Source organism: Agelaius tricolor, unplaced genomic scaffold (genome assembly GCF_023055355.1).
Source record: "Agelaius tricolor isolate 1412-34295 unplaced genomic scaffold, bAgeTri1.0.p SCAF_148, whole genome shotgun sequence".
Taxonomy (NCBI): domain Eukaryota; kingdom Metazoa; phylum Chordata; class Aves; order Passeriformes; family Icteridae; genus Agelaius; species Agelaius tricolor.
Window position 1 is genome coordinate 15758 of NW_027269408.1, and position 17594 is coordinate 33351.

General features: G+C 55.6%; 1 protein-coding gene and 2 long non-coding RNA genes across 3 annotated transcripts in view; all 3 read right to left on the minus strand.

Moving 5' to 3' along the window:
• Positions 1-16774, minus strand: part of LOC139586875 (5-aminolevulinate synthase, erythroid-specific, mitochondrial-like) — a 31480-nt gene extending 14706 nt beyond the window's left edge. The window contains 7 exon segments of the mRNA XM_071420543.1: positions 718-925; positions 6483-6560; positions 8528-8606; positions 8716-8745; positions 8925-9088; positions 11907-12001; positions 16564-16774. Coding sequence (XP_071276644.1) covers positions 718-925; positions 6483-6560; positions 8528-8606; positions 8716-8745; positions 8925-9088; positions 11907-11994 — 647 coding nt within the window. The 5' untranslated portion in view covers positions 11995-12001; positions 16564-16774.
• LOC139586874 (uncharacterized) lies at positions 3269-4152 on the minus strand. The gene is made up of 3 exons (XR_011678045.1): positions 4065-4152; positions 3751-4033; positions 3269-3354 (listed from the first exon to the last, which is right to left on the minus strand). It is a non-coding gene; the product is annotated as an uncharacterized lncRNA (long non-coding RNA).
• Positions 6567-7756, minus strand: LOC139586873 (uncharacterized). Its single transcript, XR_011678044.1, has 3 exons — positions 7704-7756; positions 7469-7597; positions 6567-7108 (listed from the first exon to the last, which is right to left on the minus strand). It is a non-coding gene; the product is annotated as an uncharacterized lncRNA (long non-coding RNA).
• Positions 16775-17594: the final 820 nt, after the last annotated feature.

The window sequence follows — 17594 nt, forward strand, 5'->3', positions numbered from 1 at the left end:
TTTCAGGGGATTTCAGGGAATTTAGGGGGATATGTCAGGGGATATGTCAGGAGATATTTAAGGGAATTTCAGGGAATATTTAAGGGAATTTCAGAGAACTTCAGGGGATATTTCAGGGGATTTTGGTGCTATTTCAGGGGATATTTCAGGGTTATTTAAGGGAATTTCAGTAAATATTTAAGGGAACTTCAGGGAATATTTAGGGGAATTTCAGGGGATATTTCAGGGGATATATCAGGGATATTTAAGGGAATTTCAGGGGATTTTGGTGACATTTCAGGAGACATTTCAGGGAATTTCAGGGAATTTAGGGGGATATGTCAGGGGATATTTCAGGGGATATTTAAGGGAATTTCAGTAAATATTTAAGGGAATTTCAGAGAAATCCAGGGGATATTTCAGGGGATATTTCAGGTGGTATTTCAGGTGGTATTTCAGGGGATATTTAAGGGAATATTTCCAGGGATTTTGGGGATATTTCAGGGGATATTTCAGGGGATATTTCAGGGGATTTTAGTGCTATTTCAGGTGGTATTTCAGGGAATATTTAAAGGAATTTCAGGGGATATTTCAGGGGATATATCGGGGGTATTTAAGGGAATTTCAGGGGATTTTGGTGACATTTCAGGAGACATTTCAGGGAATTTCAGGGGATTTCGGGGGATATTTCAGGGAATTCCAGGTGATTTCGGGGTGTTTCAGTTTGGGGGTGCCCACCTGGCGGCCCGCAGCACCTCGGGGTGCCGGCTCATGCCCAGGTAATCGTTGGAGCACCAGAGCTGCACCAGGCGGGGGGGGGTCCCCAGGAGGGCGCTCGGGGGGTCCCGCGCCCGCCGCGCCAGCGCCGTGAACTCGCGGTAGGTGTGGGAGCGGCGCAGCCCCGCCAGGCGCGCCCCGAACAGCGCCTCGTACGGGAACGCGTCCTCTGGGGGGGACAGAGGGTCAGGGGGGAGCCCCAAAACTGCCCCGAAACCGCCCCCAGCCCGAAACTGCACCCCAAAAAAACCCCGGGTCTGAAACTGCACCCCAAACACTACAGAGCCCCTGAACAGCGCCTCGTACGGGAACGCGTCCTCTGGGGGGAACAAAGGGTCAGGGGGGAGCCCCAAAACTGCCCCGAGCCCGAAACTGCACCCCAAAAACCCTCCTGAGACTCCAAAACTGCACCCCAAAACTGCACCCAAAAACCCTCCCAAGAACGTGAAACTGCAACCCAAAAATCCTATAGAGACCCCAAAACTGTACCCCAAAAGTGCACCCCAAAACCCCACAGAGACCCCAATACTGCACCCTAAAACCCCACTCCAAAAACCCTACAGAGACCCAAAAACCACACCCCAAAACTGCACCCCAAAACCCTACAGAGACCCCAAAATCACAGAGCCCCTGAACAGCGCCTCGTACGGGAATGCGTCCTCTGGGGGGAACAAAGGGTCAGGGGGGAGCCCCAAAACTGCCCCGAGCCCGAAACTGCACCCCAAAACTGCCCCGAGTCCGAAATCCTACAGAGACCTCAAAAATGCGACCCAAAAATCCTATAGAGACCCCAAAACTGTACCCCAAAAGCGCACCCCAAAACCCCACAGAGACCCCAATACTGCACCCTAAAACCGCACCCCAAAAATCCTACAGAGACCCAAAAACCGCACCCCAAAAACCCTCCTGAGATTCCAAAACTGCACCCCAAAACTGTACCCCGAAACCCTACAGAGCCCCCCAAACAGCGCCTCGTACGGGAACGCGTCCTCTGGGGGGGAAACGGGGTCAGGGGGGAGCCCAAAAAATAACCCCGGCCATGAAACTGCACCCCAAAAAACCCCGGATCTGAAACTGCACCCCAAACACTACAGAGACCCTGAACAGCGCCTCGTACGGGAACGCGTCCTCTGGGGGGGAAATGGGGTCAGGGGGGAGCCCCAAAACTGCCCCGAGCCCGAAACTGCACCCCAAAAAACCCCGAGTCCGGAATCCTACAGAGACCTCAAAACTGCCACCCAAAAACCCTATAGAGACCCAAAGCTGTACCCCAAAACTGCACCCAAAAACCCTACAGAAACGCCAAAATTGTGACCCAAAAACCCTCCTGCGACTCCAAAACTGTACCCCCAAAACCCTACAGGAACCCCAAAATCACAGAGACCCCAAAACCGCACCTCGTATGGGAATGCGTCCTCTGGGGGGAAAATGGGTCAGGGGGGAGCCCCAAAAATAACCCCGAGCATGAAACTGCACCCCAAAAAAAACCCGGATCTGAAACTGCACCCCAAACCCTACAGGGACCCCAAAACTGCCTCGTACGGGAACGCGTCCTCTGGGGGGAAAATGGGTCAGGGGGGAGCCCCAAAACTGCCCCGAGCCCGAAGCTGCACCCCAAAAAAACCCTGGGTCTGAAATCCTACAGAGACCTCAAAACTGCCACCCAAAAACCCTATAGAGACTCCAAAACCGCACCCAAAAACTGCACCCAAAAACCCTACAGAAAAACCAAAATTGCGACCCAAAACCCTCCCAAGACCCCAAAACCTATCCCGAAAGTGCACCCCAAAACTTAACCCCAAAACCGTCCAGAGACCCAAAAAGCACACCCCAAAGATGCACCCCAAAATGTGCATCCCAAAACCCACCTGAGACCCCAAAAGTGCACCCCAAAACTGAAACCCCACAGAGCCCCGAACAGCGCCTCCTATGGGAACGCATCCTCTGGGGAGAAAATGGGGTCGGGGGGAGCCCCAAAACTGCCCCGACCATGAAACAGCACCCCAAAAAAACCCGAGCCCAAATCTGCACCCCAAAACTTCCCGAGCCCAGAAGTGCTCCTCAAAAAAAATCTGCACCCCAAAACCCTACAGAGATCCCAAAACCGCACCCCAAAACCCTCCCAAGACCCCGAAACTGCGACTCAAAAATCCTATAGAGACCCCAAAACTGTACCCCAAAAGCGCACCCCAAAACCCCACAGAGACCCCAATACTGCACCCTAAAACCGCACCCCAAAAATCCTACAGAGACCCAAAAACCGCACCCCAAAAACCCTCCTGAGATTCCAAAACTGCACCCCAAAACTGTACCCCGAAACCCTACAGAGCCCCCCAAACAGCGCCTCGTACGGGAACGCGTCCTCTGGGGGGGAAACGGGGTCAGGGGGGAGCCCCAAAAAATAACCCCGGCCATGAAACTGCACCCCAAAAAACCCCGGATCTGAAACTGCACCCCAAACACTACAGAGACCCTGAACAGCGCCTCGTACGGGAACGCGTCCTCTGGGGGGGAAATGGGGTCAGGGGGGAGCCCCAAAACTGCCCCGAGCCCGAAACTGCACCCCAAAAAACCCCGAGTCCGGAATCCTACAGAGACCTCAAAACTGCCACCCAAAAACCCTATAGAGACCCAAAGCTGTACCCCAAAACTGCACCCAAAAACCCTACAGAAACGCCAAAATTGTGACCCAAAAACCCTCCTGCGACTCCAAAACTGTACCCCAAAACCCTACAGGAACCCCAAAATCACAGAGACCCCAAAACCGCACCTCGTATGGGAATGCGTCCTCTGGGGGGAAAATGGGTCAGGGGGGAACCCCAAAACTGCCCCGGCCATGAAACTGCACCCCAAAACTGCCCCGAGTCTGGAATCCTATAGAGACCTCAAAACTGTGACCCAAAAATCCTATAGAGACTCCAAAGCTGTACCCCAAAACTGCACCCCAGAACCCTACAGAGACCCCAAAACCGCACCCCAAAACCCTCCCAAGACCTTGAAACTGCGACCCAAAAATCCTATAGAGACCCCAAAACTGTACCCCAAAAGTGCACCCGAAAACCCTACAGAGACCCCAATATTGCACCCTAAAACCCCACTCCAAAACCCTCCAGAGACCCAAAAACCGCACCCAAAAACCGCACCCCAAAACCCTCCCAAAACTCCAAAACTGCACCCCAAAACTGGACCCTAAAACCCTCCTGAGACCCCCAAACATCGCCTCATATGGGACCACATCCTCTGGGGGGGGCAAAAAGGGTCAGGGGGAGCCCCAAAACTGCCCCGAGCATGAAACTGCACCCCAAAACTGCCCCGAGGCCAAAAGTGCACCCCAAAATGTGCACCAAAAAATGCTCCAGAAACTCCAAAACCGCACCCCAAAACCCTCCCGAGACCCCAAAATGTGCACCCCAAAAACCGCCCCCAAAAATCCTCCCAAGACTCCAAAACTGCACCCCAAAACCGGACCCTAAAACCCTACAAAGACCCCAAAAGTGCACACAAAAACCGTCCAGAGACCCCAAAACTGCATCCCAAAAACGCTCCAGAGACCCCAAAACCTCACCCCAAAACCCCTCTGAGACCCCAAAACCGCACCCCAAAATCCTCCTGAGACTCCACAACCGCACCCCAAAACTGGACCCCAAAACCCTCCTGAGACCCCAAAACCGCACCCCAAAACCCTCCTGAGACTCCACAACCGCACCCCAAAACCGCACCCCAAAACCCTCCTGAGACCCCAAATCTCCACCCCAAAATCGCACCCCACAAAACAAAACCCGACCCCGGAGCTTCACCCCAAACCCTGCCGGGCCCCCCAAAATCCACCGCCACCCCAAAATCCGCCTCATGGGGAAGGGTCAGGGGCCCCCCCAAAATCCCCCTATTGCACCCCAAAATCGGCCGGGGGGGAAAGGCCTTGGTGGGGGGGACCCCAAAATACCCAAAGCCCCCCCCGAGCACCCGAGCACCCCAAAGACTCTGATTGCACCCCAAAATCCCCTGAAATCCCTCCCAAATCCCCCCAGATGCCCCAAAATCTCCTTGGAGCCCCCCCCAAATCCTCTCAAAAATTCCCCCGAACCCCAAATTCCCCCGAAGCCCAAATTCTTCCTGGAGCTCCCCCAAATTCCCAAGAAATGCCCCCAAAAATGCCCCAAAATCCCCCCCCAAACTCCCCTGAACCCCAAATCCCCTGAACCCCCAAAATCCCCCCCGAACCCCAAATTCTCCCCAGATCTCCCCCAATTGCCCCCAAATCCCCAAAAAATCCCCCCCAAAAATGCCCCAACATCCCCCCCAAACCCCCTGGAACCCCCAAATCCCCCCCAAACTCCCCTGAACCCCAAACCCGTCAAAATCCCCCCGGATCCCCCAAAATCTTCCCGCAGCCCCCCCAAATCCCCCCAAAAACCCCCACCGAACCCCAGATCCCCCAAAATTCTCCCCCAAATCCCCCCAATAGCCCCCAAATTCCCAAAAAATGCCCCCAAAAATGCCCCAAAATCCACCTCAAACTCCCCTGAACCCCAAATCCCCCCAAAATCCCCCCAAACCCCTCAAAATCCCCCTGAATCCCCCAAAATCTTCCCGCAGCCCCCCTAAACCCCCCCCCAAAAATCTCCCCCGAACCCCAAATCCCTCAAAATTCTCCCCAGATCCCCGAAAAATGCCCCCAAAAATGCCCCAAAATCCCCCTCAAACTCCCCTGAACCCCAAATTCCCCCCCCCCAAATCCCCCCAAAATTCTCCCCGGGTCCCCCCAAATCTCCGCAAATCCCCCCAAGAACCCCCAAAATCCCCCCCGAACCCCAAATTCTCCCCAGATCCCCCCCCAAAATGCCCCAACATCCCCCCCAAACCCCCCAGATCCTTCAAAATCTTCCTGCAGCCCCCCCAAAATCCCCCCCGAACCCCAAATCCCCCGAAATTCTCCCCAGATCTCCCCCAATTGACCCCAAATCCCCAAAAAATCTCCCCAAAAATGCCCCAACATCCCCCCCAAATCCCCTGGAACCCCCAAATCGCCCCAAACCCCTCAAAATCCCCCCGGATCCCCCAAAATCTTCCCATAGCCCCCCCAAAATCCCCCCCAAAATCCCCCCGAACCCCAAATCCCCCAAATTCTTCCCAGATCCCCCCCAAATGCCCCCCAATTGCCCCCAAATTCCCAAAAAATGCCCCAAAATCCCCCTCAAACGCCCCTGAACCCCAAATCCCCCCAAAATCCCCCCCAAGTACCCCCAAAATCCCCTCAAAATGCCCCCTTATCCCCCAAAATCTTCCCGCAGCCCCCCCAAATCCCCCCCAAAATCCCCCCCGAACCCCAAATCCCCCAAAATTCTCCCCCGATCGCCCCCAAAAATGCCCCAAAATCCCCCTCAAACTCCCCCAAACCCCAAATTCCCCCACCCCAAATCCCCCCCAAATTCTCCCCGGGTCCCCGCAAATCCCCCCCATGAACCCCCAAAATCCACCCAGATCCCTCAAAATCCCCCCCGAACCCCAAATTCTCCCCAGATCCCCCCCAAATCCCCCCCAAATTCCCAAAAAATGCCCCCAAAAATGCCCCCAAAAATCCCCCTCAAACTCCCCCGAACCCCAAATTCCCCCCCCCCAAAATTCTCCCCGGGTCCCCCCCGATCCCCCCAATCGCTCCCAAATCCCCCAAAAATCCCCCCCGCACCCCAAAATCCCCAAATCCCCCCCATTCCCCTCCCCCTCACCGGGCAGGTTCTCCTCCGGCCGCCGCTCGGGGGCGTCCTCGGGGGGGTCCCCAAATTCCAACAGCCAATCCAGGGCCTCTGGGGGGTCAAAGGTCATTGGGGGGGGTCCCCAAAGTGATCAAATCCCGAGGGGGGTCCCCAAAATCTTCATCTGTTTCAAGGGGGGGTCCCCAAAGTGATCAAATCCCCTGGGGGGGGTCCCCAAAATCTTCACCTGGCTCAAGGGGGGTCCCCAAAACTCTCACCTGTTTCAATGGGGGCTCCCCAAAGTGATCAAATCCCCCGGGAGGGGTCCCCAAAATCCCCACCTGCCACAAGGGGGCGTCCCCAAAGTCCCCACGTTCCCAGGGGGGGTCCCTAAAATCTTCACCTGTTTCAAGGGGGGGGTCCCCAAAATGATCAAATCCCCCCGGGGGGGATCCCCAAATCTCTCACCTGTCCCAGGGGGTCCCCAAATTCCTCACCTGGCTTGGGAGGGGGGTCCCCAAATTCCTCACCTGTCTCAAGGGGGGCTCCCCAAAGTGATCAAATCCCTCGGGGGGGGGGTCCCCAAAATCTTCATCTGTTTCAAGGGGGGGTCCCCAAATTCCTCACCTGTCCCCGGGAGGGGTCCCCAAAATCCTCACCTGCCACAAGGGGGGGGGGGTCCCCAAAGTCCCCACGTCCCCAGGGGGGCCCCCAAAATCTTCACCTGTTTCAAGGGGGGGGGTCCCCAAAACTCTCACCTGTCCCCGGGAGGGGTCCCCAAATTCCTCACCTGGCTCAAGGGGGGGCTCCCCAGAGTGATCAAATCCCTCGGGGGGGTCCCCAAAATCTTCATCTGTTTCAATGGGGGCTCCCCAAAGTGATCAAATCCCCCGGGGGGGGGGAATCCCCAAATCTCTCACCTGTCCCAGGGGGGTCCCCAAATTCCTCACCTGTCTCAAGGGGGGGCTCCCCAAAGTGATCAAATCCCGGGGGGGGGGGGGGCTCCCCAAATCTCTCACTTGGCTTGGGAGGGGGGTCCCCAAATTCCTCACCTGGCTTGGGAGGGGGGGTCCCCAAATTCCTCACCTGTCTCAAGGGGGCTCCCCAAAGTGATCAAATCCCCTGGGAGGGGTCCCCAAAATCCTCACCTGCCACAAGGGTGGGGGTCCCCAAAGTCCCCACGTCCCCTGGGGAGGGGTCCCCAAATTCTCACCTGGCTCGAGGGGGGGCTCGAGGGGGTCCCCAAATCCTCACCTGTTTCAATGGGGGCTCCCCAAAGTGATCAAATCCCCCGGGGAGGTTCCCCATTTCCTCACCTGTCTCGGGGGGGGTTCCCCAGAGGGTCCCCATTTCCTCACCTGTCCTGGAGGTTCCCCAGTTCCTCACCTGTTCCTGGGGGTCCCAGGGGGGTCCCGGGGGGTTCCCCATTCCTCACCTGTCCCGGGGTGTCCCCAGGGGGGTCCCGGGGGGGGTGCCGGGGGGGTTCCGGGGGTTCCCCAGGGGTTCCCCATGGGTTCCCCATTCCTCACCTGTCCCGAGGGGTGTCCCCGTTCCTCACCTGTCCCAGGGGTTCCCCCATTTCCTCACCTGTCCCGGGGGTTCCCCATTTCCTCACCTGTCCCGGGGGGGGGGTTCCCCATTCCTCACCTGTTCCGGGGGGGTTCCGGGGGTTCTCCATGGGTTCCCCATTCCTCACCTGCCCCGGGGGGGTTCCCCAGGTGTTCCCCGTTCCTCACCTGCCTCGGGGGGGCTCCCGGGGGGTTCCCCAGGTGTTCCCACTTCCTCACCTGTCCCGGGGGGTTCCCCATGGGTCCCCATTTCCTCACCTGTCCCGGGGGGGGTTCCCCATTCCTCACCTGTCCCGGGGGGTTCCCCAGGGGGTTCCCCATTTCCTCACCTGCCTCGGGGGGGTTCCCCAGGGGGTTCCCCAGGTGTTCCCCATTTCCTCACCTGTCCTGGGGGGGTTCCGGGGGTTCCCCAGGGGTTCCCCATTCCTCACCTGTCCCGGGGGGGTTCCCCATTTCCTCACCTGTCCCGGGGGGTTCCGGGGGGTCCCCAGGTGTTCCCCATTTCCTCACCTGCCTCGGGGGCGCTCCCGGGGGGTCCCCATTTCCTCACCTGTCCCGGGGGTTCCCCAGGTGTTCCCCATTTCCTCACCTGTCCCTGGGTGTTCCCCATTTCCTCACCTGTCCCCAGGTGTTCCCCATTTCCTCACCTGTCCCGGGGGGGCTCCCGGGGGGTTCCCCAGGTGTTTCCTGTTCCTCACCTGTCCCGGGGGGGTTCCCCATTTCCTCACCTGCCCCGGGGGGGGTTCCCCAGGTGTTCCCCATTTCCTCACCTGTCCCCAGGTGTTCCCCGTTCCTCACCTGTCCCGGGGGTTCCCCAGGTGTTCCCCATTTCCTCACCTGTCCCCGGGTGTTCCCCATTTCCTCACCTGTCCCGGGGGGGTTCCCCATGGGTTCCCCATTTCCTCACCTGTCCCCAGGTGTTCCCCATTTCCTCACCTGCCTCAGGGGCGCTCCCGGGGGCGCTCACGTCCTCCTGCAGCTCGGGCGCCGCGCGCTGCACGAACGGGGGCCCCTCCCCGCCCGGGCCCCCCATGGCCATGAAGGGACACGGGGACCCCTCGGGGGGGGCACCTGGGGACGGGGGGGGGACACGGGGGGGGTCAGGGGGGGCAGCGCCCCCAAATCCCAAAACGAGCCCGAAAAAAATGCGCCCGAAATTCGGCAAAAACCAACCCCAAAATGACCCCAAAAGGGCTCAGAAATGCACCAAATTTACCCGATTGCCAAAATTACCCCAAAAAAGCCCGAAATCATCCTGAAAATCCTCAAGAAACCCCAAATTACCCCCCAAAAAACATAAAATCACCCCCAAAAACTAAATAACCCCGAAACCCCTCAAAAAACCCCAAATGAGCCCAAAAAACCCTAAAATCTCCCCCAAAACGCCCAAAATGACCCCAAAACTCCTCAAAAACCCCAAAATCTTTGCAAAACTCCTCCACCCCCTCAAAACTTCCCTGGAACTCACCCCAAAACCCCCAAAACTCCCCTGAACCCCCCCAAAAACTCCCCTGAAACCCCAAAACTCCCCTCCCCTACCCTAAAACCTCCCCCCAGCCCCAAATCCCCCTAAAATCCCCCAAAATTTATCACAACCCCCAAAACTCCTCCCCACCCCCCCCCCCAAACACCCCAAACACCCCAAAATCCCCCAAAATCCCAAAAAATCCCCCAACCCTCCCCCCCAAGACCCCCCCCAAACCCCCCAAAATCACCAAGGGGGGCTCGGGGGGGGTCAGGGGGTTCCCCCACTTGGGTTCCCCCATTTTGTTCCCAATTTGGGGTGGGGGGGTTCCCCCATTTTGGGGTTCCCCAGTTTGGGGTCATGGGTCCCCAGTTTGGGGTCAGGGGGTCCCCCCCAGTTTGGGTTCCCCCATTTTGGGATCGGGGTCTCCCCAATTTGGAGTCTGGGGGTTCCCCCATTTGGGGCGGGGGGGTTCCCCCCAATTTGGGTTCCGGGTCCCCATTTTGGGGTCCAGGTTCCCTGTTATGGGGTCGAGGGTTCCCCCATTTGGGTTCCCAATTTGGGGTCTCCCCCATTTTGGGTCAGGTTCCCCATTTTGGGGTCGGGATCCCCCATTTTGGGATCTTCCCTATTTTGGGGTCTCCTCCACTTTAGGGTCTCCCCGTTTTGGGGTCCCCCCATTTTGGGTTCCCCCATTTGGTGTCGGGATTCCCATTTTGGGGTCAGGGTGTTCCCCTCAATTTGGGTTCCCCATTTTGGGGTCAGGGGGATCCCCCCCAAGTTGGGGTCGGGATTCCCCAATTTAGGGTCGCCCCAGTTTAGGGTCGGGGGGTTCCCCCAGTTTGGGTTCCCCAATTTGGGGTAGGGATTCCCATTTTGGGGTCAGGGTGCTCCCCAGTTTGGGGTCAAGGGGGTTCCCCATTTTGGGATCTCCCCATTTTAGGGTCTCGCCATTTTGGGGTCTCCCCCATTTTGGCGTTCCCCATTTTGGGGTCTCCCCATTTTGGGGGCTCCCCATTTGGGGCTCCCCAGTTTGGGGTCAAGGGGGTTCCCATTTTGGGGTTCCCTGTTTTGAGGGTTCCCCATTTGGGGTCTCCCCATTTTGGGTTCCCCACGCTTTGGGGTCTCCCCGTTTTGGAGCCTCCCCAGTTTGGGGTCAAGGGAGTTCCCCATTTGGGGTCTCCCTCATTTTGAGTCTCCCCATTTTGGGGTCTCCCCGTTTTGGGGCCTCCCCATTTTGGGTTCCCCCATTTTGGGGTCAGGGTTCCCCAGTTTGGGGTCAAGGGGGTTCCCCATTTTGGGGTCTCCCCATTTTAGGGTCTCGCCATTTTGGGGTCTCCCCAGTTTGGGTTCCCTGTTTTGGGGTCTCCCCCGTTTTGGGGTTCCCCAGTTTGGGTTCCCCCATTTGGGGTCTCCCCATTTTGGGTTCCCCCCGTTTTGGGGTCTCCCTATTTTGGGTTTCCCCATTTTGGGTTCCCCCCGTTTTGGGGTCTCCCTATTTTGGGTTTCCCCATTTTGGGGTCCCCCCGTTTTGGGGTCTCCCCAGTTTGGGGTCAAGGGGGTTCCCCATTTAGGGGTCTCCCCATTTTGGGGTCTCCCTATTTAGAGTCCCCCCATTTTGGGTTCTCCCCCGTTTTGGGGTTCCCAATTTAGGGGTTGCCCATTTTGGGTTCTCCCATTTTGGGTTCTCCCCGTTTTGGGATCTCCCCATTTAGGGGTCTCCCCCAGTTTGGGGTCTCCCCCAGTTTGGATTCCCCCCATTTTGGGGTCTCCCCATTTTTGGGTCTCCCCATTTGGGGTTCCCCATTTTGGGTTCCCCCATTTGGGGTCGGGATTCCCCAATTTAGGGTCGCCCCAGTTTAGGGTCATGGGTGTTCCCCCATTTGGGGTAGGGATTCCCAGTTTGGGGTCAGGGCGTTCCCCAGTGTGGGGGCAAGGGGGTTCCCCATTTGGGGTCTCCCCCATTTTGGGTCCCCCCATTTTGGGATCTCCCAATTTTGGGGTTCCCCATTTGGGGTCTCCCCGTTTTGGGGTCAGGGTTCCCCAGTTTGGGGTCAAGGGGATTCCCGATTTTGGGGTCTCCCCATTTTGGGGTCAAGGGGGTTCCCCATTTTGGGGTCTCGCCCATTTAGGGTTCCCCCGTTTGGGGTCTCCCCATTTGGGGTTTCCCCCCATTTGGGGTCAAGGGGGTTCCCCATTTTGGGGTCTCCCCCATTTTGGGTTCCCCCGTTTGGGGTCTCCCCATTTTGAGGTCGGGATTCCCCAGTTTGGGGTCAAGGGGGTTCCCCCCATTTTGGGTTCCCCCCATTTTGTGGTCTCCCCATTTTGGGTTCCCCCATTTAGGGGTTCCCTGTTTAGAGGTTTCCCCGTTTTGGGTCCCCCCATTTTGGGGTCCCCCCATTTTGGGTCCCCCCGTTCTGGTACCGGTTTGGGGCCGGGCCGGGGCCGTGGCCATCGCCCGCAGCAGCCGCGGGTTCCGGGCCAGGACGGGGCAGCGCAGCAGAGCGGCCATGGGGGAGCTGGGGGGGCAAAACAGGGGGGTCAGGGGGGGTCCGGCACCCCAAAAACCCCAAAATCCCCCCCAAAAAACCCCAAACCCATCCAGCGCTTCTCAGTCCTGAAACCGCCCCAAAATCCCCTCAAAATCCACTCAAATCTCCCCAAAACTCCACAAATCATTGAGATGGGACAGAAAAGGGGGGGATCAGGGGGAATCCTGCACCCCAAAAACCCCAAAACCGCCCCAAAATCCCCCAAATCCCCCAAATCCATCTCGTGCTTCTTATGCCCCAAACAGTCCCAAAAATTCCTCAAAATCCACTCAAATCCACTCAAATTCCCCCAAAATCTCCTCAAATCGCTGAGATGGGACAGAAAAAGGGGGAATCTGGGGGGTCCTGAACCCCAAAAACCCCAAAATCCCCCCCAAAACAAACCCCAAATCCACCCAGTGCTGCTCATTAATGAAACAGCTCCAAAATCCCACAAAATCCCCCCAAAATCCTCTCAAAATCCACTCAAATTTCCCCCAAATCTCCCAAAATTGCTGAGAGGGGACAGAAAAGGGGGGGGATCAGGGGGAATCCGGCACCCCAAAAACCCCAAAATCTCCCCAAAATCCCCCAAATCCCCCAAATCCATCTCGTGCTTCTTATCCCCCAAACAGTCCCAAAATTCCTCAAAATCCACTCAAATTCCCCCAAAATCTCCTTAAATTGCTGAGAGGGGACAGAAAAGGGGGGTCGGGGGGGTTCCTGCACCCCAAAAACCCCAAAATCCCCCCCAAAAAACCCCAAATCCATCTCGTTCTTCTTATTCCCCAAAAAGCCCCAAAACCCCCTCAAAACCCCCTCAAAACCCTCTCAAAATCCCACAAAATCCACCAAAATCCACTCAAATCCCCCCAAAATCTCCTCAAATTGCTGAGAGGGGATAAAAAAAGGGGGGGTCAGGGGGGGTCCTGCACCCCAAAAACCCCAAACTCCCCCCCCAAAATCCTCAAAAAACCCAAAATCCCCCCAAATTCCCCCAAAATGCCCCCAAATTCCCCCAAATCGCAGAGAGGGGACAGGAAAGGGGGGGTCAGGGGGGTTCTGAACCCCAACCCCCCCCAGGACCCCCCAAAATCCCCCCAGGACCCCCCAAAACCGCGGGGAGGGAGGGGGCGAGGAAAGGGGACCCCAAATCCCGCACGCACCCTGAGCCCCTTTGGGGCGGTTTTGGGGTCCCTCCGGGGGTGGGGGGGGGGATTTTGGGGGACCCCCAGCCCCAAATTTTGCCCCTGCCCCCAAATCAGCCACACCCAGGCCCCTCCCCCACCGCATTTTTGGGGTTTTTTTGGGTTTTTTGGGGTGGGTGTGGCCCCTCCCCCACCCCTTATCAGCCCCCCACAGCTGGAGCGGGCCGGGTCACGTGACCCGGGGGGAGGGGATTTGGGGGTGCCCCACCCACCCCGGCTCCCCAAAATCCCCCAAAAAAGCCCTAAAAACCTCAAAAAAAAAACCCACCCCAAAAAACCCCAAAAACCTCAAAAAAAAAAAAAATCCCAAAATCCCCAAAAAACCCAAAATCCCCCAAAAGCCCTAAAAACAGCAAAAAAAACCACCCCAAAATCCCCCAAAACCCCTAAAAACCTCAAAAAAAAACTCCAAAATCCCAAAAAAAAACCCAAAATCCCCAAAAAAACCCAAAATCCCCCAAAAGCCCTAAAAACAGCAAAAAAAACCCCCAAAATTCCTCAAAAAACCCAAAATTCCCCAAAACCCCTTAAAACCTCAAAAAAAAAAACCCAAAATCCCCCCAAAAAACCAAAATCCCCCAAAAGCCCTAAAAATAGCAAAAAAAAACCCCCCAAAATTCCTCAAAAAACCCCAAAATTCCCCAAAAGCCCTAAAAACCTCAAAAAAAAAAACCCCCAAAATCCCCCAAAAAACCCAAAATCCCCAAAAAACCCCAAAATCCCCCAAAAGCCCTAAAAACAGCAAAAAAAACCCCCAAAATTCCTCAAAAAACCCAAAATTCCCCAAAACCCCTTAAAACCTCAAAAAAAAAACCCAAAATCCCCCCAAAAAACCAAAATCCCCCAAAAGCCCTAAAAATAGCAAAAAAAACCCCCCAAAATTCCTCAAAAAACCCCAAAATTCCCCAAAAGCCCTAAAAACCTCAAAAAAAAAACCCCCAAAATCCCCCAAAAAACCCAAAATCCCCAAAAAACCCCAAATCCCCCAAAAGCCCTAAAAACAGCAAAAAAAACCCCCAAAATTCCTCAAAAAAACCCCAAAATCACCCAAAACCCCTAAAAACCTCAAGAAAAACCCCAAAATCCCCCAAAAAACCAAAATCCCCCAAAAGCCCTAAAAACCTCAAAAAAAAACCCCAAAATCCCAAAAAAAAACCCCAAATCCCCCAAAAAACCCAAAATCCCCCAAAAGCCCTAAAAACAGCAAAAAAAACCACCCCAAAAAACCCCAAATACCCCAAAATCCCCAAAAACCTCAAAAAAAAACCCCAAAATCCCCCAAAAAACCAAAATCCCCCAAAAAGCCCTAAAAACAGCAAAAAAACCCCCAAAATTCCTCAAAACACCCCCAAATCCCCCAAAACCCCTAAAAACCTCAAAAAAAAAACCCCAAAAGCCCCAAAAAACCCAAAATCCCCCAAAACCCCTAAAAACCTCAAAAAAAACCACAAAATCCCCACAAAACCTAAAATCCCCCAAACCCAAAACCCCTCAAACCCCAAAAACCCCAAGAACACAAAAACAAAACAACAAAATCCGCAAAAACCCCATAAAATCCCCCCAAAAACCCCCAAAACCGCCAAATCCCCCCAGAGCCCAAAACCCCCCAAAATTCCAAACCCCCCAAAAATCCCAAAATCCCCCAAAAACCCCAAATTCCCCAAACACCCCAAAACTAAAAAGAAATCCCAAAACAACCCAAAACCCTCAAAAAACCCCAAAGCCCCCAAAGCCACCAAAACCCAAAAACCCCCAAAGTCCCCAAAAAACCCCAAAAAAATCCCAAAACCCGGAAACCCCCAAAAAATCCACAAATGCCCCCCAAAATCCCAAAAACCCCAAACACCCAAAACCTCAAAAAATCAAAAACCCCCCAAAAAAACCCTCAAAACCAAAACAAAAGAAAACCCCAAAAACCCCAAAACCCCCAACCCTTCCCCAAAATGGGGTCCCGGAAGCGCTTTGGGGTCTCCGGGGGGATTTTGGGGTGCAGGACCCCCCCAGTTTCCCTTTTCTCCCCGCCGAGCGATTTTTGGGGGAAGTTTTGGGGTTTTGGGGGGGCCCGGGACCCCCAAATTCCGGGGGGATCTCAGGAGGGGGGGCCGGGATTCCCACAGACACCCCCGGCCCCCCAAAATCCCCCAAAAATCTCCCAAAAATCCCTCAAAAATCCCCCAAAATCCTCCAGAAACCCCCAAAATCCCTAAAAAACTCCCAAAATCCCTCAAAATCCCCCAAAATCCCTCAAAAATCTCCCAAAATACCCCAAAATCCCTCAAAAATGCCCCAAAATCCCTCAAAAATCTCCCCAAATCCCTCAAAAATCCCCCCAAATCCCCCAAAATCCCTCAAAAATCCCCCAAAATCCCTCAAAATCCCTCAAAAATGCCCCAAAATCCCTCAAAAACCTCCAAAATCCCTCAAAAATCTCCCAAAATTCCTCAAAAATCTCCCAAAATTCCTCAAAAATCTCCCCAAATCCCTCAAAAATCTCCCAAAATCCCTCAAAATGCCCCAAAATCCCTCAAAAATCCCCCAAAATCCCTCAAAAATCCCCAAAATCCCTGAAAAATCCCCCAAAATCCCTGAAAAATCCCCCAAAATCCCCCCAAATCCCTCAGAAATCCCCCAAAATCCCTCAAAAATCTCCCAAAATTCCCCAAAATCCCTCAAAAATCTCCCAAAATCCCTCAGAATCCCCCACAATCCCTCAAAAATCCTCCCAAATCCCCCAGAAACCCCCAAAATTCCTCAGAAATCTCCCAAAATCCTCCAGAAACCCCCAAAATTCCCCATATCGAGCAAAACTCTCCCAAATCCCCCCAAAACCACCGTCCAAAATCCCCTCAAAACCCCCCAAAATCACCCAAACCCCCTAAATCCCCCCAAAATGCCCCTAAACCTCCCCAAAATGCCCTAAAACCCCCCAAATCCCTCTAAAATCCCCCAAATCTCCCCAAAACCACCGTCCAAAATCCCCCAAAATCCTCTCAAAACCCCGCAAAATCCCTAAATCCCTCCAAAATCCACCAAAATCTCCCCAAAAATCCCCCAAAACTCCACAAATACCCCAAAACTCCACAAAATCCCCCGAAACCACCGCTAAAAATCCCCATGAAACCCCTCAAAATCCCCCACAATCCCCACAAAATTTCCCCAAAATCCCCAAAAATGCTCCCCAAACCTCTCCAAAATCCACCAAAATCCCCCCAAATACCCCAAAATCGCCCAAAACCACCGCCAAAAATCCCCCCAAAACTCCACAAAACCCCCACAATCCCCACAAAATCCCCCCAAATCCCCCAAATTCCCCCAAAAAGCCCCAAATCCCCCGTTCCTCACCTGTTGTCCCGCGCTGAGGACGAACAACGAGCACTGGGGCCCCCCCAAACCGGGGCCCCCCCAAAAAAACCCGATAAGCCCCGGGGGGCGGGGCTTGGGCAGCAGAGGCTCCGCCCACGGCCACGCCCACTTGAACAAATCGGCCCCGAAGCCCCAAAAATGCCCTGAACGCCCCCAAAATCCTCAAAACTCCCTGGTCCCACCGAGCACCCCAAAACCCCGAGACCCCCAAACCCCCCTGAACCCTCTGAGACCCCAAAACCCCTGAGCCCCCCAAAACCCCCGAATCCCTGAACCCCCCTAAGCCTCCGAATCTCCCGAACCCACAAACCCTCGAGACCCCCCAACCCCTGAACCCCAAAACCTCCCCGAACCCTCCCAACACCTGAACCCCCAAACCTCTGAACCCCTCCAACCCCCCCGAACCCCCAAAACCCTCAGATCCCCCAAACCCCCCAAACCTCTGAACCCCTCCAACCCTGAATCCCCCAAACCCCCGATCCCCCCGAACCCCACAAACCCCTGAATCCCCCCAACCCCTGATCCTCACAACCCCCGCGAGCTCCTGAAACCCCGAACCCCCGAACCCCCCTAACCCCGAACCCCCAAAGCTCCAAACCCCCAAACTCTTCCAACCCCCGAACCCCCAAACCCCCAGAACCCCTGAACACTTCAAACCCCCCCGCACCCCTCAAACCGCGAACCCCCAAACCGCGAACCCCCAAACCCCCCTGAAACCCTCCGAACCCCTCAAGCTCCGAACCCCCAAACCCTTAACCCACAAACCCCTGAGCCCCTGAATCCCCCCGCCCCAGAGACCCCCAAACCCCCCAATTCCTGAACCCCCTGAGCCCCCAAACCCCCCCCAAACGCACCCGAACCCCCCAAACCCCGAACCCACAAACCCTCGAACACCCCCGAACCCCTCAAATCCCGAACCCCCAAACCCCCAAAACCCCCCGAACCCCCCCAAAACCCTCGAACCCCAAAACCCCGAACCCCCAAACTTCGCCCCCCTCAGAGCCCCCGAG